General features: G+C 48.5%; 1 protein-coding gene across 2 annotated transcripts in view; it reads right to left on the bottom strand.

Moving 5' to 3' along the window:
- UVRAG (UV radiation resistance associated) overlaps positions 1-26,374 on the bottom strand; it is a 406,695-nt gene that overhangs the window by 38,117 nt on the left and 342,204 nt on the right. For both annotated transcript variants that reach the window (XM_078658530.1, XM_078658531.1), the window contains one exon: positions 14,996-15,087. In XM_078658530.1, coding sequence (XP_078514656.1) covers positions 14,996-15,087 — 92 coding nt within the window. The remainder of the gene's footprint in view (positions 1-14,995; positions 15,088-26,374) is intronic.

Genomic DNA, 26,374 nt, shown 5'->3' on the forward strand with positions numbered 1-26,374 from the left:
TCCACTCTGAAGCTCCACTCTGAAGCTCCACTCTGAAGCTCCACTCTGAAGCTGCACTCTGAATCTGCACTCTGAATCTGCACTCTGAAGCTCCACTCTGAATCTGCAGCTCCACTCTGCACTCTGAAGCTCCACTCTGAATCTCCACTCTGAAGCTCCACTCTGAATCTGCACTCTGAAGCTCCACTCTGAATCTGCACTCTGAAGCTCCACTCTGAATCTGCACTCTGAAGCTCCACTCTGCACTCTGAAGCTCCACTCTGAATCTGCACTCTGAATCTGCACTCTGAAGCTCCACTCTGAAGCTCCACTCTGAAGCTCCACTCTGAAGCTCCACTCTGAAGCTCCACTCTGAAGCTCCACTCTGAAGCTCCACTCTGAAGCTCCACTCTGCACTCTGAAGCTCCACTCTGCACTCTGAAGCTCCACTCTGCACTCTGAAGCTCCACTCTGAAGCTCCACTCTGCACTCTGAAGCTCCACTCTGCACTCTGAAGCTCCACTCTGCACTCTGAAGCTCCACTCTGCACTCTGAAGCTCCACTCTGCACTCTGAAGCTCCACTCTGCACTCTGAAGCTGCACTCTGAAGCTCCACTCTGCACTCTGAAGCTGCACTCTGAAGCTCCACTCTGAAGCTCCACTCTGAAGCTCCACTCTGAAGCTCCACTCTGAAGCTCCACTCTGAAGCTCCACTCTGAAGCTCCACTCTGAAGCTCCACTCTGAAGCTCCACTCTGAAGCTCCACTCTGCACTCTGAAGCTCCACTCTGCACTCTGAAGCTCCACTCTGCACTCTGAAGCTCCACTCTGAAGCTCCACTCTGCACTCTGAAGCTCCACTCTGCACTCTGAAGCTCCACTCTGCACTCTGAAGCTCCACTCTGCACTCTGAAGCTGCACTCTGAAGCTCCACTCTGCACTCTGAAGCTGCACTCTGAAGCTCCACTCTGAAGCTCCACTCTGAAGCTCCACTCTGAAGCTCCACTCTGAAGCTCCACTCTGCACTCTGAATCTGCACTCTGAAGCTCCACTCTGAAGCTCCACTCTGAATATGCACTCTGAAGGTCCACTCTGAATCTGCACTCTGAATCTGCACTCTGAAGCTCCACTCTGAAGCTCCACTCTGAAGCTCCACTCTGAAGCTCCACTCTGAAGCTCCACTCTGAAGCTCCACTCTGAAGCTCCACTCTGATGCTCCACTCTGATGCTCCACTCTGATGCTCCACTCTGATGCTCCACTCTGATGCTCCACTCTGATGCTCCACTCTGATGCTCCACTCTGATGCTCCACTCTGATGCTCCACTCTGATGCTCCACTCTGATGCTCCACTCTGATGCTCCACTCTGATGCTCCACTCTGATGCTCCACTCTGATGCTCCACTCTGATGCTCCACTCTGATGCTCCACTCTGATGCTCCACTCTGATGCTCCACTCTGATGCTCCACTCTGATGCTCCACTCTGATGCTCCACTCTGATGCTCCACTCTGATGCTCCACTCTGATGCTCCACTCTGATGCTCCACTCTGATGCTCCACTCTGAAGCTCCACTCTGAAGCTCCACTCTGATGCTCCACTCTGATGCTCCACTCTGAAGCTCCACTCTGAAGCTCCACTCTGCACTCTGAAGCTCCACTCTGAAGCTCCACTCTGCACTCTGAAGCTCCACTCTGCACTCTGAAGCTCCACTCTGAAGCTCCACTCTGCACTCTGAATCTGCACTCTGAATCTGCACTCTGAATCTGCACTCTGAATCTGCACTCTGAAGCTCCACTCTGAATCTGCACTCTGAAGCTCCACTCTGAATCTGCACTCTGAAGCTCCACTCTGAATCTGCACTCTGAAGCTCCACTCTGAATCTGCACTCTGAAGCTCCACTCTGAATCTGCACTCTGAAGCTCCACTCTGAATCTGCACTCTGAAGCTCCACTCTGCACTGTGAAGCTCCACTCTGAATCTCCACTCTGAAGCTCCACTCTGCACTCTGAAGCTCCACTCTGAATCTGCACTCTGAAGCTCCACTCTGAATCTGCACTCTGAAGCTCCACTCTGCACTCTGAATCTGCACTCTGAAGCTCCACTCTGCACTCTGAATCTGCACTCTGAAGCTCCACTCTGCACTCTGAATCTGCACTCTGCAGCTCCACTCTGAAGCTCCACTCTGAAGCTCCACTCTGAAGCTCCACTCTGAAGCTCCACTCTGAAGCTCCACTCTGAAGCTCCACTCTGAAGCTCCACTCTGAAGCTCCACTCTGAAGCTCCACTCTGAAGCTCCACTCTGAAGCTCCACTCTGAAGCTCCACTCTGAAGCTCCACTCTGCACTCTGAAGCTCCACTCTGCACTCTGAAGCTCCACTCTGCACTCTGAAGCTCCACTCTGCACTCTGAAGCTCCACTCTGCACTCTGAAGCTGCACTCTGAAGCTGCACTCTGAAGCTCCACTCTGAAGCTCCACTCTGAAGCTCCACTCTGAAGCTCCACTCTGAAGCTCCACTCTGAAGCTCCACTCTGAAGCTCCACTCTGAAGCTCCACTCTGAAGCTCCACTCTGAAGCTCCACTCTGAAGCTCCACTCTGAAGCTCCACTCTGAAGCTCCACTCTGAAGCTCCACTCTGATGCTCCACTCTGAAGCTCCACTCTGAAGCTGCACTCTGAAGCTCCACTCTGCACTCTGAAGCTCCACTCTGCACTCTGAAGCTCCACTCTGCACTCTGAAGCTCCACTCTGCACTCTGAAGCTCCACTCTGCACTCTGAAGCTCCACTCTGCACTCTGAAGCTCCACTCTGCACTCTGAAGCTCCACTCTGCACTCTGAAGCTGCACTCTGAAGCTGCACTCTGAAGCTCCACTCTGAAGCTCCACTCTGAAGCTCCACTCTGAAGCTCCACTCTGAAGCTCCACTCTGAAGCTCCACTCTGAAGCTCCACTCTGAAGCTCCACTCTGCACTCTGAATCTGCACTCTGAAGCTCCACTCTGCACTCTGAATCTGCACTCTGAAGCTCCACTCTGAATCTGCACTCTGAAGCTCCACTCTGAAGCTCCACTCTGAAGCTCCACTCTGAATCTGCACTCTGAAGCTCCACTCTGAAGCTCCACTCTGAAGCTCCACTCTGAAGCTCCACTCTGAAGCTCCACTCTGAAGCTCCACTCTGAAGCTCCACTCTGAAGCTCCACTCTGAAGCTCCACTCTGAAGCTCCACTCTGAAGCTCCACTCTGAAGCTCCACTCTGAAGCTCCACTCTGAAGCTCCACTCTGCACTCTGAAGCTGCACTCTGAAGCTGCACTCTGAAGCTCCACTCTGAAGCTCCACTCTGAAGCTCCACTCTGAAGCTCCACTCTGAATCTGCACTCTGAAGCTCCACTCTGCACTCTGAAGCTCCACTCTGAATCTGCACTCTGCAGCTCCACTCTGAATCTGCAGCTCCACTCTGAATCTGCACTCTGATGCTCCACTCTGAATCTGCACTCTGAAGCTCCACTCTGCACTCTGCAGCTCCACTCTGAATCTGCAGCTCCACTCTGAATCTGCAGCTCCACTCTGCACTCTGAAGCTCCACTCTGAAGCTCCACTCTGCACTCTGAAGCTCCACTCTGAAGCTCCACTCTGAATCTGCACTCTGAAGCTCCACTCTGCACTCTGAAGCTCCACTCTGAATCTGCACTCTGAAGCTCCACTCTGCACTCTGAAGCTCCACTCTGCACTCTGAAGCTCCACTCTGAATCTGCACTCTGAAGCTCCACTCTGCACTCTGAAGCTCCACTCTGCACTCTGAAGCTCCACTCTGAATCTGCACTCTGATGCTCCACTCTGAATCTGCACTCTGAAGCTCCACTCTGAATCTGCACTCTGAATCTGCACTCTGCAGCTCCACTCTGCAGCTCCACTCTGCAGCTCCACTCTGAAGCTCCACTCTGAAGCTCCACTCTGAAGCTCCACTCTGAAGCTCCACTCTGAAGCTCCACTCTGAAGCTCCACTCTGAAGCTCCACTCTGAAGCCTACTCTGAAGCTCCACTCTGCACTCTGAATCTGCACTCTGAAGCTCCACTCTGCACTCTGAAGCTCCACTCTGCACTCTGAAGCTCCACTCTGAATCTGCACTCTGAAGCTCCACTCTGCACTCTGAAGCTCCACTCTGCACTCTGAAGCTCCACTCTGCACTCTGAAGCTCCACTCTGCACTCTGAAGCTCCACTCTGCACTCTGAAGCTCCACTCTGCACTCTGAAGCTCCACTCTGCACTCTGATGCTCCACTCTGAAGCTCCACTCTGAAGCTCCACTCTGAAGCTCCACTCTGAAGCTCCACTCTGAAGCTCCACTCTGAAGCTCCACTCTGATGCTCCACTCTGATGCTCCACTCTGATGCTCCACTCTGATGCTCCACTCTGATGCTCCACTCTGATGCTCCACTCTGATGCTCCACTCTGATGCTCCACTCTGATGCTCCACTCTGATGCTCCACTCTGATGCTCCACTCTGATGCTCCACTCTGATGCTCCACTCTGATGCTCCACTCTGATGCTCCACTCTGAAGCTCCACTCTGAAGCTCCACTCTGAAGCTCCACTCTGAAGCTCCACTCTGCACTCTGAAGCTCCACTCTGCACTCTGAAGCTCCACTCTGCACTCTGAAGCTCCACTCTGCACTCTGAATCTCCACTCTGAAGCTCCACTCTGCACTCTGAAGCTCCACTCTGAATCTGCACTCTGAAGCTCCACTCTGCACTCTGAAGCTCCACTCTGAATCTGCACTCTGAAGCTCCACTCTGCACTCTGAAGCTCCACTCTGAATCTGCACTCTGAAGCTCCACTCTGAATCTGCACTCTGAAGCTCCACTCTGCACTCTGAAGCTCCACTCTGAATCTGCACTCTGCAGCTCCACTCTGAATCTGCAGCTCCACTCTGAATCTGCACTCTGATGCTCCACTCTGAATCTGCACTCTGAAGCTCCACTCTGCACTCTGCAGCTCCACTCTGAATCTGCAGCTCCACTCTGAATCTGCAGCTCCACTCTGCACTCTGAAGCTCCACTCTGAATCTGCACTCTGAATCTGCACTCTGAATCTGCACTCTGAAGCTCCACTCTGAAGCTCCACTCTGAATCTGCACTCTGAAGCTCCACTCTGAAGCTCCACTCTGAAGCTCCACTCTGAAGCTCCATTCTGAAGCTCCACTCTGAAGCTCCACTCTGAAGCTCCACTCTGAATCTGCACTCTGAATCTGCACTCTGAAGCTCCACTCTGAATCTGCACTCTGAATCTGCACTCTGAATCTGCACTCTGAATCTGCACTCTGAATCTGCACTCTGAATCTGCACTCTGAATCTGCACTCTGAAGCTCCACTCTGAATCTGCACTCTGAAGCTCCACTCTGAATCTGCACTCTGAAGCTCCACTCTGAATCTGCACTCTGAAGCTCCACTCTGCACTCTGAAGCTCCACTCTGCACTCTGAAGCTCCACTCTGCACTCTGAAGCTCCACTCTGAATCTGCACTCTGAAGCTCCACTCTGCACTCTGAAGCTCCACTCTGCACTCTGAAGCTCCACTCTGAATCTGCACTCTGAAGCTCCACTCTGAATCTGCACTCTGAAGCTCCACTCTGCACTCTGAAGCTCCACTCTGCACTCTGAAGCTCCACTCTGAATCTGCACTCTGAAGCTCCACTCTGAATCTGCACTCTGAAGCTCCACTCTGAATCTGCACTCTGAAGCTCCACTCTGCACTCTGAAGCTCCACTCTGAAGCTCCACTCTCCACTCTGAAGCTCCACTCTGAAGCTCCACTCTGCACTCTGAAGCTCCACTCTGAAGCTCCACTCTCCACTCTGAAGCTCCACTCTGAAGCTCCACTCTCCACTCTGAAGCTCCACTCTGAAGCTCCACTCTCCACTCTGAAGCTCCACTCTGAAGCTCCACTCTCCACTCTGAAGCTCCACTCTGAAGCTCCACTCTGAAGCTCCACTCTGAAGCTCCACTCTGAAGCTCCACTCTGAAGCTCCACTCTGAAGCTCCACTCTGAAGCTCCACTCTGAAGCTCCACTCTGAAGCTCCACTCTGAAGCTCCACTCTGAAGCTCCACTCTGAAGCTCCACTCTGCACTCTGAAGCTCCACTCTGAAGCTCCACTCTGAAGCTCCACTCTGAAGCTCCACTCTGAAGCTCCACTCTGAAGCTCCACTCTGAAGCTCCACTCTGAAGCTCCACTCTGAAGCTCCACTCTGAAGCTCCACTCTGAAGCTCCACTCTGAAGCTCCACTCTGAAGCTCCACTCTGCACTCTGAAGCTCCACTCTGAATCTGCACTCTGAAGCTCCACTCTGCACTCTGAAGCTCCACTCTGAATCTGCACTCTGAAGCTCCACTCTGCACTCTGAAGCTCCACTCTGCACTCTGAAGCTCCACTCTGAAGCTCCACTCTGAAGCTCCACTCTGAAGCTGCACTCTGAAGCTGCACTCTGAAGCTGCACTCTGAAGCTGCACTCTGAAGCTGCACTCTGAAGCTGCACTCTGAAGCTGCACTCTGAAGCTGCACTCTGAAGCTGCACTCTGAAGCTGCACTCTGAAGCTGCACTCTGAATCTGCACTCTGAAGCTCCACTCTGAATCTGCACTCTGAAGCTCCACTCTGAATCTGCACTCTGAAGCTCCACTCTGAATCTGCACTCTGAAGCTCCACTCTGCACTCTGAAGCTCCACTCTGAAGCTGCACTCTGAAGCTCCACTCTGAAGCTCCACTCTGAAGCTCCACTCTGAAGCTCCACTCTGAAGCTCCACTCTGAAGCTCCACTCTCCACTCTGAAGCTCCACTCTGAAGCTCCACTCTGAAGCTCCACTCTGAAGCTCCACTCTGAAGCTCCACTCTGAAGCTCCACTCTGAAGCTCCACTCTGAAGCTCCACTCTGAAGCTCCACTCTGAAGCTCCACTCTGAAGCTCCACTCTGAAGCTCCACTCTGAAGCTCCACTCTGAAGCTCCACTCTGAAGCTCCACTCTGAAGCTCCACTCTGCACTCTGAAGCTCCACTGAAGCTACACACCGCGCAGGGCAGCTCTGGATGCTGATGCGAGAGGCCAGCTGGGAGGCGCGCTGCTCGTCTTCCTGCTCGTGCTGACTCGGAGAGAAAACTTGTTTTCATTGGGAGAGCGGCCTTCAAAGACCCGGTCACTGCGCCTCTCCGAGTGTTTAGCTTGGGATAAAATGGGCGCAGTGTTGTGGTGATGACAGTAGAGCAAGGGAGGTGCCGGCAATGCCGGAACAGAATCGGGGGCGTTCCCGGCGTCGCGTGACGTCGGCAAAAGCCAAAGAATGTCGGGAACGCCCCCGTGTCTGGTCCGGCATTGACGGACAGGCCCCTCGTCCAATGGCAAGGCTCCATTTACGGAGCCAGCCAATGAATGAGGAGGGCCGACCCAAAGCACAATACAATTCTCATCAGGTTTTCGCCTGCGCGAAAAAGATGCGCAGAGCGCATCTTTTTGATGAGGCAAAACCTAACAAGCATTTACAATGCAATGGTTTTGCCTTTGTTAAAGTTAGAGCTATTGGCATTGCTCTTGACATTATTTTTATTTATGTTTTTTTAACATAAATAATGGCATTGTCATTTACAATGCCACTAGCTTTATCTCTCGCAAATGACACACACAGAGCCCCCCCCACACACACACCCACACAGATCCCCCCACACACACAGCCACACAGAGCCCCCCACACACACAGCCACACAGAGCCCCCCACACACACAGCCACACAGAGCCCTCCACACACACCCACACAGCACAAGCAGGCAACAGGGGCACATGGAGGCACAAGCAGGCAACAGGGGCACACGGAGGCACAAGCAGGCAACAGGGGCACACGGAGGCACAAGCAGGCAACAGGGGCACACGGAGGCACAAGCAGGCAACAAGGGCACACGGAGGCACAAGCAGGCAACAGGGGCACACGGAGGCACAAGCAGGCAACGGGGGCACACGGAGGCACAAGCAGGCAATAGGGGCACACGGAGGTTCAAGCAGGCAATAGGGGCACACGGAGGCACAAGCAGGCAACAGGCGCACACGGAGGCACAAGCAGGCAACAGGGGCACACGGAGGCACAAGCAGGCAACAGGGGCACGAAAACGGAGGCACAAGCAGGCAACAGGGGCACACGGAGGCACAAGCAGGCAACAGGGGCACACAGAGGCACAAGCAGGCAACAGGGGCACACAGAGGCACAAGCAGGCAACAGGGGCACACGGAGGCACAAGCAGGCAACAGGGGCACACGGAGGCACAAGCATGCAACAGGGGCACAAGCAGGCAACAGGGGCACGAAAACTGAGGCACAAGCAGGCGACAGGGGCACACGGAGGCACAAGCAGGCAACAGGGGCACACTGAGGCACAAGCAGGCAACAGGGGCACACGGAGGCACAAGCAGGCAACAGGGGCACACGGAGGCACAAGCAGGCAACAGGGTCATGAAAACAAGCACAAGCAGGCAAAAGGGTCACAAGCATGAATTGTAATTTAGACGGGGCTGAAGTGGAGAATGGTCAGTTCGGGAAGTAGTGCGGCTGGTGCAGTGGTACCAGGCCGAAAGGTGAGAGGGGCTGTCTGCACCCCAGTTTGGACAGTTTCCACTACCTAACAGGGATTGGTGGGAGGGGGGCGTACTTCTTGCTTGCTTTAGGGCTGTTACTTCGGGGACGCAGTGCACGCTGCTGCCTGCTGCCGCCGGGACACGACAACAGGCAGGGAGAGGACAGGCTAGGAGAGAGCAGGGAGGGGACAGGCTGGGAGAGGGCAGGGAGGGGACAGTCTGGGAGAGGGCAGGCTGGGAGAGGGCAGGTTGGGAGAGGGCAGGTTGGGAGAGGGCAGGCTGGAAGTGGACAGGCTGGAAGTTTAAAGGCTGGGAAAGGACAGGCTGGGAAAGGACAGGCTGGAAGTGGACAGGCTGGGAGAGGACAGGCTGGGAGAGGACAGGCTGGGAAAGGGCAGGGACCATAAAATACATAGATATAAAATCATTTAAGATCCCCCGTCTTGTAACCATGTAACAGACAGACATAGAAAGTAAAAAAATATAAAACATTTATTAATCTTCATAGCGCCTCGAGAGGCTTCGCACCTCCTCCCCTACAAAAAGGGAACGAAAGATACTTATGTAAGGAGAGGATGTATGCAATGCAGCGCCTTGAAGCGAGACCGGGGACTCTGAGATGTCCCCAAGCGCTGCCTGCCGAGAATGGATCAGAAAAGGTGTAACCGCAATGCAGCGCCTGGAAGCGAAGACTTGAGGCTCGGAGCTCCCGCCACACCCACCCTCTGCATAGAAAGTGCCAAAGTTGGTATACACTTAATGCAGCGCCTTGAAGACAGACTCTGGCCTGTCAACGCGGTGGGGGCGGGGGGAGAGGGCTGGGGTTAAGGCTTCGGCGGAGGACGGCCAGGGAGCCGGGTTCAACGGGGTCACCTTGACTCTGACCTTGGACATGTCTGTAGACCCTGGTGCAGCGCCTTGAAGCGGACCATGGGCTTCAGAGTCGCCCACATCCACAGGACGACATGGAGGAGAGGGGGGGGGGGGGGGGGGGGGAGGGGTACGTGCAGCGCTTTGAAGCGTACCCCACAATCCACAAGAGTAATATCGGATGGGAAGGCAACACCGCGAGGACGTGGCCTAAGGACCAGAGCGGCTGACTGTGGCACTGAAGAAACAAGTTCGAGTCTCGCATCGTCTCAACATCCTGTGATCCTCGGCACACCACTATATCTCCTGTGCCTGAAATAGGATGTGACCGCGTGTGATGTCACCGCTGCTCATATAAAGCGCTCCAATACCTTCGGTCGAGATAGCCTATATAAAACTGAAAATATATAGCAAGCATTGGCAAAGCCAGGTCCCGCCTATGTAAGAGCTGTTGGCTTTGTCAATGTGTTGAAGCCTATTACACACCAGCCTGGCTGCGGTTCAGCATGGGAATGTAATTACCATATTGATTTGCACTTCACTCCGATCTGAGGCGGGCTGGGCTGTCGGGAGGGCGGTGTGACCTGCGGCAGGCAGCGTCGAGAGCCTGATTGCACGGCCTGAGAGCTGGAGGGATGCTGTGAATCAGCTAGAGCGGCAGGTTGGAGAGGCACTTCGCTACAAGCCGCGATTGTGAGGCGCTGGTGTGCCTGGAGCCGGGCCAGCCCCGCGGGCTCCGGGAGGGCTCTGGGAGGGCTCCGGGCCTCGGGGGTACCCGCCCCCCACCCCCGAGGTACCCCCGAGAGGGTGGAGCGGACGGGGGAGAGGCGAGAGAAGAGGCGGAGGTGCCACAGCGCCTTGAAGCCGGCTCAGCTGGGCGCAGATCACCAACCCTCAGAGTACAGGCGGAGGACAGGGACATAGCGCCTTGAAACCGGCTCAGTTGTGTCTACATCACTATCCCTCGGAGCACAGAATGACAGGGACACAGTGCCTCGAGAAGCGGCCGCAACCCGCCCATGAGAAGAGGGGGCAAGGAGAAAAGGCAATACAGCGCCTCGAAACGGGCTCGGCTGGGCGAAGATCACCAACTTTCAGAGCGCAGGAGGACGGGAACATAGCGCCTCGAGAGGCTTCGCACCTCCTCCCCTACAAAAAGGGAACGAAAGATACTTATGTAAGGAGAGGATGTATGCAATGCAGCGCCTTGAAGCGAGACCGGGGACTCTGAGATGTCCCCAAGCGCTGCCTGCCGAGAATGGATCAGAAAAGGTGTAACCGCAATGCAGCGCCTGGAAGCGAAGACTTGAGGCTCGGAGCTCCCGCCACACCAGCCTGGCTGCGGTTCAGCATGGGAATGTAATTACCATATTGATTTGCACTTCACTCCGATCTGAGGCGGGCTGGGCTGTCGGGAGGGCGGTGTGACCTGCGGCAGGCAGCGTCGAGAGCCTGATTGCACGGCCTGAGAGCTGGAGGGATGCTGTGAATCAGCTAGAGCGGCAGGTTGGAGAGGCACTTCTCCGGTCTCCCCGCGGGCGCCGCCATAGTGCTTGCCGTCTTCCTCTCCTTCTTCCCCGGGCTGCGGGGGGCGGGCACTTCCGGCCGGCCGCGCTAGGATTGGCCGGCCGGCCAGTCACGGGGCAGGAGAGACGCAGAAGTGCCGGCAATGCCGGACCAGACTCGGGGGCGTTCCCGGCGTCGCGTGACGTCGGCAAAAGGGAAAGAATGTCAGGAACGCCCCCGTGTCTGGTCCGGCATTGACGGACAGGCCCCTCGTCCAATGGCAAGGCTCCGTTTACGGAGCCAGCCAATCAATGACGAGGGCCGACCCAAAGCACCCTACAGTTCTCAACAGGATTTCGCCTGCGCGAAAAAGCTGCGCAGAGCGCAGCTTTCGCTAGGCAAAACCTAATAAAGGACTAGAACGTGAACGGCATCAGGAGATGGCCATGTAGAGCTCACGCAGCATGGTACAGCTACAGTTGTTGCCGTTTGACAATAGCATATATCATTGGAGGTGCACAGCTTTGGGGAATGTCATCTCCATGATTTGCATGGCATTGGGGAGTGGTTGCTATGTGCGTTGCCCCTGCTGAGTCGTATTCCTGGCCTGCAACCACATCTTCAGCTCATTCTACTGACCCAACACTAGATGAAGAGTGCGCACGTGAATAAATCAATCGGGTAATCAATCTGCCATTCCTTGTACGAAGTTCTTTCTGCAAGCTTTCCTGACTGAACCGCTAGGGCAAGGGGTACTGGTACTGCACTGACGAAGACAGAGCAACGTCCAGGCACGGAGGATCACTTTTCTGCATGTTCCGGTTGATCAGAAATGTATACGAAGGAGGGTTAAGTCACATCAGTGGTTTCTGCTGAAGGATTCTTTTTATTTGCATATTTACAAATGTCTTTATGAACATCTTCAGCTGAGGAGTCCGGGGACTTTTTGTCTCACTTTTTTTAATGGCTTATTAGCATATTTGTGATTGCTGTTCTTGATTTTCTGCCTATTTATTTATGCCATGCTGAATTTGTGCTTGCATGCATACCATTCTTAACTTTCTATACCAGTATGTTTCCTTTCTGCCATGCTTATTTTACTGCAGTTAACTATATTCTATTACGGTTGGCATTTGCTGCACGTGAAGACTTTTAGAATCAGTATCTGTATGATAATTTGATTAGTGAATTTTATCCTTAAGTTACTAAGGAGTAACCCCTGTGTGCTGTTTGTGTGTTAGGCTATATACGGCATGAGGGTTGCACCTTATGCAAATGCATTCTCTTAGTTATATGTTCCCTGCTGCTCAGCCAGTGTGACAGTGAGGTAACAGAATGCTGATGTGTGCATGGTTTGAGTGAGGGACAGTTGAAATGCGTGGGCTGAGCAGCAAGGATGCTGCTCCTAGTAGGGCCTTCCTGCTTCCTTATTACCAACTTTACCTGTACACTGAGACTCCTATCTTGAGAATAAACCGTATCCTGTTTCACCTATACTACTGGCTACAATAAATGATTTACCACGGTATGTGTATTTGTGCATGCGTGCTGTAGATGATGGCTGTATGTGTGTGCAGGTGCGAATCAATAGGTGTGAGTGAGAGTGCACGTGGATAGGTGGTTGTGAGCGAGTGTGCCTGTGGATAGGTGGGTGTGAGTCGGTTTACCCACTTGTAAGTGGATAGGTGGAAGTGAGTGCGCGTGCGTGTGCCCACTTCACTACGGGCTGCCACTGATTTTACAGGGCATGTTCTAATATTTTCACACTTTAGGAAACTAGGTTAAAACCCTTAAGAATTCGACATAGTTGCTTCAGAATCCACACACAAGCAACACCTCCCACTGAAGCTGTGCACCCTGCCTCCCATCTTAACATGCAGCCCATGCACAGAGGATGGACGTGCTCCCCACACACGCACCTGCACTGGGCTTGCATGTGAGACACAACATCTAGGATTGCAAAGTGCCACTTGAAAACTGGTTTCCAATGTAAAAATAAATCAATCAAACGCTTTTCAGATTTGGGAATAGCCACACCTGCCAACAGAGTGCCAGGTAACACGTGTGCACAGAGCGAGCGGGATCTGCAGAGTTGTATTACTGCTAGGTCAGGACACAAAAAAGAGATGTCTGTCTTAACCAGGAGTATGTGTACCGACCCCCACCGATGAGTGTACTTACGCTTCCCATCATTATTTCTAAAATGCTGAAACAGTGATAACATTTAATAATTCAAAGTCCCGCATCCCTAAAGCACAGAGGACATACTACACTGTGTTAGGACCAGTGACCCGCAGCCTAGCACTACTGCAGGGTCGCTCTCAGGACCTCAAAGCAAGCCAACACCCCAGGCCATTAATCCGACAGTGGGTTACAGATAAATAAAGAGGGCGCCTTCTTATTTAAAAGTAGTCTGAATAATCGTAGAAAACATCCTCTTGAGAGCTCTTCAACGTGGATGGGGAGACAGGATCTCACTTGTAATTGTATTGTGCTGTAATGAATTCCATCTATTGCTCTATCTTTCCATCTATGACCCCAGTCTATATTCATCCGAGACACCCTATCCATCCAGACATTTCTCCCGCTCACTCTGTAACACCTACTGAAGGAATATTCCACGGTTTACAAAATTAAATGTCAGCCCATTAAAGTACATATGCATAAAAAACAAGGATATAAAACGGAACATTTTAAAACCCTTCACAAAATGAATGAATTTGAAATGGAGGCTAAAAATGAAGTTGGCATCCTTAGATCGATTCGTGACAGCAGGGCAGGTACAGCCAACAGAACTTAGTATGGATGACTGGTGGCCTCAATGGAAACACTGGTATGCGCCAAGACCATGGATTTGGAACAAAAAAGTGCCTAGCACATTGACTCGGCTTTTAGAACTAAAACATTTACAAAAGTTCTCACCTTCCCTTTAAATAAAAATTAGATTTTTGTTTGTAAATTAAATAATATATTTCATAATTTGTGTAATGCATTCTTGTTTCGATATTGTTGTGTAATGTACTTGAGTTGATATTATTGAAATTGCTTAGGTCTGCGTCCCAGGCTTCAAGTAGTGATTCTGTGTGGGAACAAATGAGGTTTCGCTAAAACATGATCACAACATTAAATAGTGTATGAGAGAGGGACAGACACACCCTCCGCACAAGACCAGGTGAAGCACATGACTGAGGATCTAGAAGTGAGAGTTAATAATTGTAAAGCTTGATAGCAGCTGGGCTGTGTATGCATCCATTTTCCTTTGTAGTAATCTATTTTGTGCTTGGGTAAATGACCTCGCTCAACAACCCAGAGACCTGGACCAAGGAAAATTGGGTGCATCAGAGCAGCAATTTTAAATTTCTTCATCAAAGCTACTTTTCCTCGCCAGTGAATTTTTCTTCCCTTCCTAAACATATTAGCCCAGGTCTGTGTGGTTATTAACTTACAATCTATGAGGGTTTTAGAAAATGAATTCCCTATTTTTTGTCGATGTCCCAAATGAGCAGCTCTATGAAGGTAAGCCAGATGTGCACTGATTATCCTTTGCCTCCTCCCCAACACTTGATGGCGTGCAAATGTGTATTAATGCCTATTTGAAATATGTGTGTGCTTACAACACATATGCATATTGTGCATAATACACACACAGCAACACACTCATGGCCATGTAGTCCACTTACATTTTCTTTCTCAAATTGCGTCCCCTGGCCCATGCGTATATTATGACCTTTCATGCATAAGTCAATTGGCTTTGTTAGCTGACTTCTTAGTATGTGGTGTAGAGTGGATTGGCAGATAAAGATGGTTAAGAGCAGGGACTGAATTATGGGGCAGAAGCTGCACAAAGACCTTAGCTTCCCAAAGATACTATCATGACAGTCAGTTTAGTGGTACTGCCGTTCTCATTTGCACTACGTGAAGTGTGGCTGTGACTTCACTATGTATTTTCCAACCTTAAAAATCAAAACAATATATTTTAAATTATAATAGTCCCTCAGTCTACACATACATGTATTCACTGGCTGAAAATGAACTACATACCATCGGACCATTAAGCCGTGTTCCATGAAGTTCTTTAAATTGGGAAGGGTTTGCCGTAGATCTGGAGTTCCCAGTCCATGTTGATATCTAAGCTGGAAGATAAAACAGAAATATGAAACTTACAGACTTTGGGACTTCTAGACGCATAAAAGTAGCAGTGATACTGCCCGTTGCAACAAAATAGATACAAGGCATCATAGAAAAACTCATATATACCATGTGCCCCAAGTGAGTACAGAGTGCACTTAACATTTGCTGAACACAGTATTTGAAGACCAACTGCTAATTTCAATTTAGGAATGATAAAACAAACAACTGTGGTAAATATATGGCTTCTACAGATGCATAACAATGGACGATATGTAGCCACTTACTCTGGTAGGAGATAAACAGTTTCGCTACATTGCAATAAAGGATCCACAAATATTTTTTGTGTAGAGTATAAGTACTTGAATCCTCTCAAAAACCAACCAATACGGCTTTGGTAGGAGCTTTAGAATGTACAAATGTGTGGAAGAGTAGCTCAAGGAAACCACAATATCTGCGCCCCGTCGGCTGAATTTGAGCACAGCACCAGGGAGCAAAGATTGTGCGGCTTGTGAGGGTGACAGCGCAGAGAAACAAGGGAAGCCTGTAGGTGTACACAGCCCCAACTCTAATAATAGTGTTTCCTCAAGTAAACCAAGAACCCTTTTAACTCTTCCACCACTTTTTTATCCCTCCTATTTAAAATTAAAAGAAGTATTGGGAAAGTCAATAGCTCTCACCTACGCCAATGTGCTTTTGCCATGTTGTACACCAGCATGGCTAAAAGTTAGTGCCACAGAATGGCATGAAGTGAGTGTCGTAGAGAAGAATGGCAGAGTGGAGTAGAGTACAGCAGAATGGAGTAGAGTGTCAGACCGGCGTGTTGCACAGCCAGAGCGGCGCGTTGCACAGCCAGAGCGGCGCGTTGCACAGCCAGAGCGGCGCGTTGCACAGCCAGAGCGGCGCGTTGCACAGCCAGAGCGGCGCGTTGCACAGCCAGAGCGGCGCGTTGCACAGCCAGAGCGGCGCGTTGCACAGCCAGAGCGGTGCGTTGCACAGCCAGAGCGGCGCGTTGCACAGCCAGAGCGGTGTGTTGTAGAGCCAGAGCGGCGTGTTGCAGAGCCCTGAGTGGGGCACAGTGAGTTGTCGAGGGGCACAGAGTGCTGTAGAGGAGAATGTGGTGGAGGGCACAGAGTGCCCTGGAGTAGAGGAGAGTGTTGTGAAGGGGCACAGAGTGCCGTGGAGTAGAGGAGAGTGTCGTGGAGTGGCGCAGCTGAGAATGTCGCATAGGAGAGTGCCGTGGAGAGGCAGAGGGTCAGAGAATTCTGTTGTGGAGTGGCATGTGAGAGGGGCATGTGAGAGGGGCGTGTTGTGGGTTAGATTCGTGTCACGGTGGAGTGATGTACTGTGGAGTGGCATAGAGTTTCATAGAGTGGAGTGCTGCTGAGTGGCGTGAAGTGGAGTGGAGTAGAGAGAAGCAGGGTGGTGTAGAGTGGTGAGGAGTGTTATGGAGTTGAATGTTGTGGAGTGAAGGAGAGTGTTCTGGAGTAGAGTTGCAGAATGGCATAGAGGGGCAGACCGCAGTGCCGTGGAGTAGTGTTGTGGAGGGACGTACAGTGGAGCGGTGCAGAGTAGGGTACGTGGAGTGGGGCAGAATGGAGTGAGTAGAGTGGAGTAGAGAGGAATAGAGTCGCGTCGAGTGGAGGTGACTGAAGTCGTGTAGATTGCGGTAGAGCTGCGTGGAGTTGGGTAGAGAGTGGCGTGGAGTGCTGCAGAGTGGTGTGTCAGAGTAGAATAGAGTGTGAGAGTACAGTGTCAGAGTAAAGTGTAATGGAGTGGAGTAAAGTGTAATGGAGTGGAGTAAAGTGTAATGGAGTGGAGTAAAGTGTAATGGAGTGGAGTAAAGTGTAATGGAGTAGAGTAAAGTGTAATGGAGTAGAGTAAAGTGTAATGGAGTAGAGTAAAGTGTAATGGAGTGGAGTAAAGTGTCGTGGATTTGCACAAAGTGGATTAAAGTGTCATGGTGTGGAGTGGCATAGAGTGGAGTGGCGTAGAGAGCAGTGGCATAGAGTGAAGCGATGAAGCGTCAGGTAAAGTGGCCTAGAGTGTTGTGGAGTAGTTTTTCACAACAGACTAGAGTGTTGTGGAGTGGCATAAAGTGGAGTAGACGTAAGTGGAGTGGTGCAGAGCACAGTGGTGCAGAGTGGAGGGGCAGAGTAGTGGTATGGAGCTGCATAGAGTATCGTAGAGTACAGGGGCATTCAGTGGCATAGAGCGGAATTGAGTGTTGTAGAGCAGAGTGGGATAAAGTGGAGTAGAGTACAGCAGAATTAAGTGGGGGTGGCGCAGAGTTGAGCATGCATGATGTGGCATCGCACTGACATTACAGACAACACATTTTCAATTGAAATGAACAACACTTTGCACAGACATGCAGATTTACTGATACAACTACACAGCACACAAACCACTATATGTGGAATAAGCATCACAGAGTATCGATTTGTTTAGTGTATTAAAATATTTGTTTCCACCACACTTAAGAATTACAAAAAACGTGCTTCATTTGTGATTTCCTAATCCTGATATATTCTAAAATATTTCTATAGTTCATTTACTGGCATTTAAATGTTGATGTGTGCTAGAAACTAATAACATCCTACAGCATTTCCTTTCACACTCCTCAGGACCCAGCAAGATGGCCACATACATCCTTTCACTTTTCAGAGAAAGTAAACATCAACCTCCTTCAGACGATATAGCCCAACATTTGACAGCAGTCTTTAAAAGCAGAGCAATTGTGACAAGATAAAGACACAGTTTAAAGGCTTATTTATTGCTCATTCACTTCTGAACTCCAGAATGGTTATTTTTGTTATCACACCCAACTCCTATTGCCTAGGTCATGGGGGTGAAATTGAGGAAAAGGACTGTCTAAGTTATGCCAATGGTAAAGAGCACTGACCGAAATAAACAAGCTTGTAAACAGGACATTGTTCCTCACAGGCATGCAAGATTGATGAACTGGTAGGTGCAGAGATGAGTAAGAATCAGTCAAACTGAAAGATAGGAGGCAGGAACAACCTTTTTAAAGAAATACAGCTAGTTTTCTGCTGTGAACTAGCATTCAAGAGAAACCAATGAAAACACATATACTCTTATGGAGCACCTCATGAAAAAGAAAAAAGGAGTTCCCGTAAAGCGAGCACTCGTGGAAGAATACAGGGAGCCAGTCAGATGTGGTAAACAGGTTATGCTCCACGGGAGGGACAATAACATGCTGGAGAGCCTACAACTAATAAAGCAAGAAAATAGAAAGCAAGCAAATATGAGTTACAAAACACAAAGCCAATGGTAAGTAATGGACGGGATGCTTTCCAAGGTAAGCTTTCAGCATATCCCCAATATGTCTTGGTAACCAGACTGCTGCGCTGCGTGGCAGCCTTCAACCTAAAAAAGTACTCAAAGGGTGGCAGAGGAACACATTTATTATCGAAGAATAATGCTACATTCAGACCTAATCTATTGCCCCATCAAAGGTAAAGGAACTGGAAATAAAAATGTGACAACTCCAGTGGGGTGGGGAAGTGGGAATAAAGTTTCACCTGAAAACCCTAAAAGGCCATAAAATACACTCAAAGTCCAGAAGTTAAAACATTTTTTTTAAAAAGGTGTTAGATATTTTTATTGTATATATTTCTATAGAGCTAACATCTTTCACAAATAACCCTTAGCAGCTACACTATAGGCTTACAGAGAAAAGATATAACTAATTAGTTTCCAAACTTACAGTACTGCAGAAGATTGGTTTTAAACGGGTAGGTGTTTAAGATTGTGTCCACATCTATAAGGGACTAACCCCCTTCTACCCTCCACCCAATCCCGTCCTTCCAAGTAGCTTTCCTGAACTCATTGATCCATAGATTTAGCTTGTTTAATAATACAGGACCATGTCCAGAGGGCACAGTTCAGGCATGTTTTTCAAGTATAGCAGAGTTGAAGACCTTGCGAAACGTGAATGCAGATCTTAGTGAAATAGTTGTTTTATGTGAGCCAGTGAATAGAATGGGAAAAGGTTCTTGTGTAGCTTAACTGTTTCACGCAGTGGGATTCTTCGCTCTGGGAACACAAGCTGGTAAAGGGTTAACAGTAGAAGATATTTTTTTTATCGCTTTCCCAAATAATAAACGAGAGAAATGGTTTCAGTCCCCAAAGCCTGAGTTCCACAACTAAGGTTCAAGAACAGAAACCCATCCCCTATTCCTGTCTCCCCCCTCCCCCTCCCCACCTATGATAGGTCGTTAGGACTCAGAATGAGAAAAAAAGAAGAAAGTTATTAGAGTGTACACTTAGCAGTGGTTTGTATAACTTGAACCAGGAGGCCATTGGGATACAAAGCAAGCCCTTTACGTAAAGCAAAGGGCCCTCAAGGCTATCCTTAGCTTCGCAGGGAACCAATGTAGATCAAGACGTGCCTTAGTGACGAGCTCTCTTTTGTGTAGCCCACAAGTGGCATGTGCTGTAGGTAAGAATCCTGAAGACCCAGATAAAGGAGATTACAATAAACTACCCTGGAAAGAAGAATGCAGGTGCAAGGACTTGACTACTAGCTAGGCAGCGAGGAAGGGAGCACCTTTTATTATTATTTTAAGCTGTATCAGTGGTGAGTGAGGTGCTCCTTGCTGAGCTTCAACTTTTAGTTTATTACCAAAGTGCTATAAACCATTTGTTAACTAGTAAGCTAAGGTTGTCTAATATTATATAAGTTTCATATTGGTCAAAAAGAGGTGCAGAAAAAGTACAAATGGTCTATCAACTTCAAGTGCAATCTGGTTAAAACAGTTGGTGAAATCCCAGTACTCTCTGCTCTTCTGTAAATGATTATCACAACTCTGCAAAGGTTAAAAAGGATTCATTTAGCAAAGAGAGTTTTCAGCATCTGTTGTGCAACCGTGAGCTAAATTAGAAGAAATGATCCCTTAGTGTGTAACAACTGAAGCTGCAAGGATTTACCGACATAATGACCTGTGCTATGTAACTGACCCAAACACAACTGCGCTTTTCTTCTTCAATTCATCATGTTAATGTTTGCCTTCCTTCACTGGGCACAAAAGGTGGCTTGCAGGACGCCAATTGTAGCAGGAGAATGTCTTGGCACAAGACCTGATGTTCACACAAGTCTTGCAGCACAAAGGCTGAGGATTCAACTGGCAGGCAATAAGTTTTGCATAGAACTTGCTCTTGCATTGTTTGTTGAGTAAAGCCATGCATGGGAGCCAAATTGCTGCTGCTCGCTGTTCTAATCCGACTTTTGTTTCTGGCTGATTCTCTTCAACCCCCCTCTAACTAAAATTAGAAATACGAGTAAACATTGCTTCCCCGAGAGGCCCGTCTCACCCGCGGCTTCACATAGTGATAGCTCAAATTGTTTCTCAATCCTCCCCTGCCTGAAATGTACATGCAACAATTAAGCATTTTGAGTTTAGGTGTTGTATTTTTTTTTTAGACCGGGCATAAATTAAAAAGAAAAAGGAAAACATATCGAGAAGTTTTTAATTATACTGAAAATATATTTAACTGCTGCTAGAAATGCTCTATCTGTGTGCACTTGTTCGGACTTAGTCATTTGTGCATAAAGCAGGGGCCTAGCAGGACTATCAGCTATGGCAAACAAACCTTTTCAGCAGCTGCAAAAAGCAGTGTGAAGTTATAAAGATACAAACATAAGAAAGAGGTCATCTTTGTCCGTTGCCCGAAAACACAAGAACCTGAAATCGCACCACACAGTATTTCACAATCCTGTCGGGGCTAAGAATGACAACGGGAGGCGGGACTAATCTACAATATGGCCACTTGATTCTCCTTTCTCCCGAACAAACTTTTTAGGTTTAACCCCGATTCAAGGCCTGGGAAGGAACAGCTTTTTAATCAATCATACTTGCCACTCCAATAATGCAATTCCCTTGATTCACCTTGGGTTCGAATCCTTTAGGGCAGTGCCACAAAGCGTGAAACTTACTTGTGGTTCTGGAGGCCAGGCACAGACTGAGGACTTCAGCTGTGTGGTATCCACGTTAGGCGACATGTATATATATGCTGCTAAAACACACAACACCGTGTAAGGAACTCCCTTCATCACTGTGCTTTGAAAATGGGCAGCAGAAAGAGGGAGAAAGGCAGCATCAGTAGCCATAAACGAAATATGTACAGAGGCAGGATGCTGGCCAATGACATCCTAATTCGGGCAATAGGTATATAACATGTGGCACTACGTGCGATGACAAGACTAGATCAAGGAGGATCATTAAAGGTGCCATCTTGGGTGAGGTGGACATTCTGCATTAAAGTAAACAGACGACCGGAGTTAATATTTTAACATGAGGCCAAGTGTTAAACCCAAAGACATTACATTTCATTCAGCAGTCACAGGACAATCAGTTGTGGGATGCAGGATCTCACCCCTCTAATTGCCTCAGGAAACATTTGGCTTTGTGGACACAACCTCTTGTTTCATGTATTAGAAATGGTGTTGACAGGAAGAGGGGGCAATCTTTGCCAGATAATAGCTGAAAACATGACAAAGCTGTGGCTTGTAATTCCTACCAATCCATAGGACCTGAGCATTGTCCTGACAACAAACTATTTATTTATTTATGACATTTTTAAAGCGCACTGTTACCCAAAGGTGTCCTGGCGCTGGTATGATTACTAGTGCATATGAACTGGGGCGTTAGAGTGTGAAGAGCCATGTTTTAAGAGCTTTCCTGAATGATAGAAGGTCTGGAAGCTGTCTAAGGCTCAGTGGCAGTGCATTCCAAGTCTTCGCCGCTCCCAGGGAACTAAGGGCTTGGTGTCAAGAAGACTGAACTGGACACCCCCACAGGATATGTTGGCCTATAGACCAGCTAGCTCACAGTGTCACCATGAGCCCCCCTAGCCTGCCAGGGAGTGAATGATTTCTGGCAACCACTGAACATGACAACCCCGAACCCCTCATGGATCGTGGAAACAGTACAGTATCTTTCGCTCAGACACACAGTGTGACGTTTTCAATAATATTTATTGAACCAACATTATTCTTCTATCAAATGTGTCCTGCAACGATTAGTAGACCGAAACAGATAAATGATCACAAGCACCAAAAGCGTAAACAGTAGATATAGCTCTACCATGGTCCTAAACAACTGTATATATGCAGGCATATAAACAAATCAGTAATCTAGCGCACTCCTACTATGCGAACTCTACTGTAAGTGCACCTAGAGTGTGTGTTGTTGTAGAGCCAAGCATCCCCCCCCAGGGACATTCCAACAGCATTACCTGATGGGACACAGTGAAGGACCCAGTCTTGGTCACAAACTGGACACCGCTCACGAGATGTCAGACGGCTGCGTGGGGATTTCTCAGCATGCAAGGACCCTCGGTGCCAGAGGAAGTACCTTCTCTACTAATCTATCGGGATGATCATCTTTTACAATAGAAAGCAACCTTGTGATGCAAGCATAGATTAGTAATGTTATGGATATGTAGATAGCCATGCCACCCCATGGATAAAGATCGTTATGACATTTGTACGTAGTACGAAACGAGACCTTGCACATGATGTTCAGAGCATTGTGATAATGTTATGTGAAGTTAGATGTAAAAACAAGTTTAGTTTCGGCGAAACTAATCCAACATTGTCGTGCCTGCAAATGTGTGCCTGCGGTCATGGTTGGAAATGTTATTTGTGAGGACAATGTAAGAAAATGAGCTGCTTCGCTACATGGGCTTAACTGGGGAATATAACTGCTGCTGACAAAGTGGTGGACAAGGCTAGGTGCCCTGGTTGTGGTCAAGGGAACCAATACCCATAGATGAAAAAGTAAATGTGACATACACACTGAAACCTGACTGGATGAATACAAGAGAAGTACAATATATGTGGGATCTAGTAGGAATCCTCTACAAACAGTATGATGCTTGCAGAAAAAAATAATAATCTTAATGTGCTTAAGGTTGTGGAAATTGCAAATAGTTCCGACAGCTAGACCAATTTCCACACTGCCGAACAAACTACCTGATCATACAAAGCAAATCCTTCTCTTAATACTCCTAATATCTCGTAAACATATTGATACTTTTAGGATGACATAGTATGATACTGATAGCGAACTGAAAAAACATGCATAGAGGCCGTCCCTCATCAACGATAATTTAACAGTTTTTATCACTACAGTTCCAAGACGAGTGGAATTCCCACCGGACACAACTTAGACTTATAAATGGAGAATATGCTGTCAACAACCCACACTGGTAATGGTTAATAAGTAGAAGCTTTAGTCCAATATGGATAGGACAATTGGCTTAATTATAGTGTTAAGATGGCCGCCACTTAAGCAACCTTTTCCTCTCAAAGGCGATAAATAACAGATTAAACCAGCCTAGTCAATCCCTGCTGTAGCGTTTGCACCCAGGGCGGGTTCAATACCGGCAACAACTGTTCCTTGTTAATCCATCAGGAACAGGTTAAATACTCCTAATTTACCCGTGAGCCGTCACTGCCGAGTCAGCACACAAGGATAGGTCGTCCAGAGCAAGTCCTGACCAAACTGTAAGTAAGGCATAGCCGCCAATGCGCCGCAAAATGGAACCCTTTCTAGACTCTGAATCAAACAGGGCCAAATAGACCCAAACATTGATTACCTTTTTCAGCAAGCAAACTGTGTGCTATTGTGCACAACTCAAGGAGGCACACATGTTTACCCAATCTCAGTGACAGACAGGAAGCTGGCTCTGGCATCAGACCAGAACCAGAGGCAGGTTTAGGGGGCACAGACTGCCCTGATGTTGCAACCTGCCACCATTAATCCGACTAGAGGCATCCATGGTTCCTGGGACCGAAAGGTGAGCTAGAGGAAGCTTGAAGAATGTCAAAAATTTCCAACATGACCTGCCGATAAACCCGGACACTGGAACAGGGTTCATTGGGATCAGCTACCCAGCCAGGGATCAGGAGTAGGATCGCGAGACACCCTGACAAACACTCAACTTCACAGGTTAGGAGTGGTAATACTGGGACAAATCCCGCTTGTGCTTTGCGTTCCCGGACTGCTGTGTGGTTCATACATTCTTGTTGGACTTGGGAGTCATGGGCTGATCTAAGACACCACATGCAGATCTCATGGGGCTCAGTCACAGAAATTTGTTTGCAACAAGCTTAAACCCAGTCACTTTAGGAGGGGACTTAGTTCGCTTGCACTTTAAAAGAGAATTTTGCTACAATAAACTCATCAAAGGGCGAGAAAAAGAAAGGAGTGAGCTCCAGGTCCGCACACAAACGTGTGGAAAGAAAGGAACTGAGTGAGGTTGAGACAGAGACGGGCTGCTAGTTTGCGGCACCATTGTCACTTATAGGGTGAAATGAAGTCAATGAGGTGACGCGCGACGCTACAAACTGGCACAGGGAGGACTGAGGTTAAAATCTTGCGGATCTGGTGGGCCACCGGGGATATTCTAAAGCTGAAAAGTCTGCACTTAAAAGTAACTAGAGTGATGGCTTCTGTAAAATTGTTTTCATACAAGAAAACAGTTATTAAACGGATCTAATTCAAAGTTATTAATGTTGCACCCATCTATTTTATTCTATTATTTTGCTGTATGAAAGAAGTGTTTTTTAAGCATGATTAACAAAATCAAAAAATGGTTTCCTCTACAATTTTTTTTTTTTTAACATTACTGGCCTAAGATCAATTCATTATGACTTTGAAAGACAATGAATAAGCACAGAGAGCTACTCACTTTAATTCATTTTAACAATATAAGTAGCCAATTGAAGAATAAGTTTGCCAAGTCTCAATTCGATAAATCAGCGCACTTTCATCAGGTCTGAGAAGCCAACTCAGCCTGACGAGAAGATAGTTTGTCTAGTAAATGTTAAATCCCATCAGCTAATACAAATGCTAAAACGTCATTCAGTCTGGAAAGCGTATAAAAACTTGAAAAATAAATTTTGCCAAAGTATAAGACAAAACAGCTTCATTTTTTATGGTTACACAGCTTTTCTTTAACTGCAAATTGAATTATTAGATCTATGCAGAATAGCTTTTAAAAGACAGCTTTGTGAAGTTTGAAGAAAGATGAACTAGGTGCTGTTTGACCGCAACTCTGCATCCACCTCTTTATAAGCTTATGAGCTGACAGAATGGTCCACTTTACCAAGTCAACTTTCCTCACTTTATCGTTTGTTCAATTGCTTGACCAAACAACATTTTCAAGTATGCTTTCATTTTTTTTTTTTAAAGAATATTTTTTGCAGCAGTAATATGTGCACAATCAAGTCGCCAACGAGGACAGCATCTTGCATTCGTGGTACAAAAGTTCTGGAATGGAAATCTTAGTCTAACACGGCCATTTAGCTCGCACCCCGGAGGTCGAGCGGCAGTAGACAGGAGAGTATTATTCGCTAAGATCTGCAAGGGTACTCACAAATACCTGTTTCTCAGGTAGTGCATATGGCTGCGTTTCTAACCATCCGGTTCCCCCCGCACCTGGTCCATTGGACCCTGAACAATAACGAACATCTTTCCTCCCTCCTCCCAATTCCCCTTCCCCTAAACCCCTCCAACCCTTACCCCCCTTCCCCCCTGCCCCACCCCCCATCCCCTCCCCCCTGGTGTGTCAGAGGTCCACAAGAGTAAGCCCGATTCCCTCGCGGGCACAGCAGGTCCGAGACCGACAATCAGGAGTAACCAGTAGGAAAATGCAGTCAACACGTGGGGCGCGGGGCGATCCCAGGAAAGAAACGGGCCTAGCACCAACCCAAGCCAGGTTGTCTAAGAACCAGGACTACCTGCGGGGGAGCCCTCGCCGTCAGAGGTCAGCAGCTTGAGTACTAGTTCCAGCCGCTCCCAGGCCCGGGCTCGTTCCAGAGCAGTATCAGTGCCTGCCCTAAGTGCCAGTTGCAGACGTACCTCCCCCTCGCAGCTGGCCCATTTAGTGAGCTCCGCCCGCCATCTCTCCACTGTTCAAGTATGCTTTCACAAGTTACATTTCTTCCCCTTAATACTGCCTTGGAAAACATACATTTCTTGCGATTTTCGACATACATAAAAAAGCTAAGGCCCCTGCAGCCCTCTACAAGGCATTTCACCCAAGGAGCAAGACTCAAGCAGATATAGTGGTTGGGAAAATCATGCCATTATGTTAAGTTAAACGGTCACAGTTTCAAATATTTTATTTCATTCATTAATTTATTTCCCACAGAGGGCTTGTCCCAGGTGGGCAGGGTGCTTTCAAGCCATTTTATTTTTTAATCTATATTAATTTTAAAATAATGTAAACAAGTACATGAATATAGCATATGCTATTTAC

This window comes from Lissotriton helveticus, chromosome 8 (genome assembly GCF_964261635.1).
Source record: "Lissotriton helveticus chromosome 8, aLisHel1.1, whole genome shotgun sequence".
NCBI classification, from domain to species: domain Eukaryota; kingdom Metazoa; phylum Chordata; class Amphibia; order Caudata; family Salamandridae; genus Lissotriton; species Lissotriton helveticus.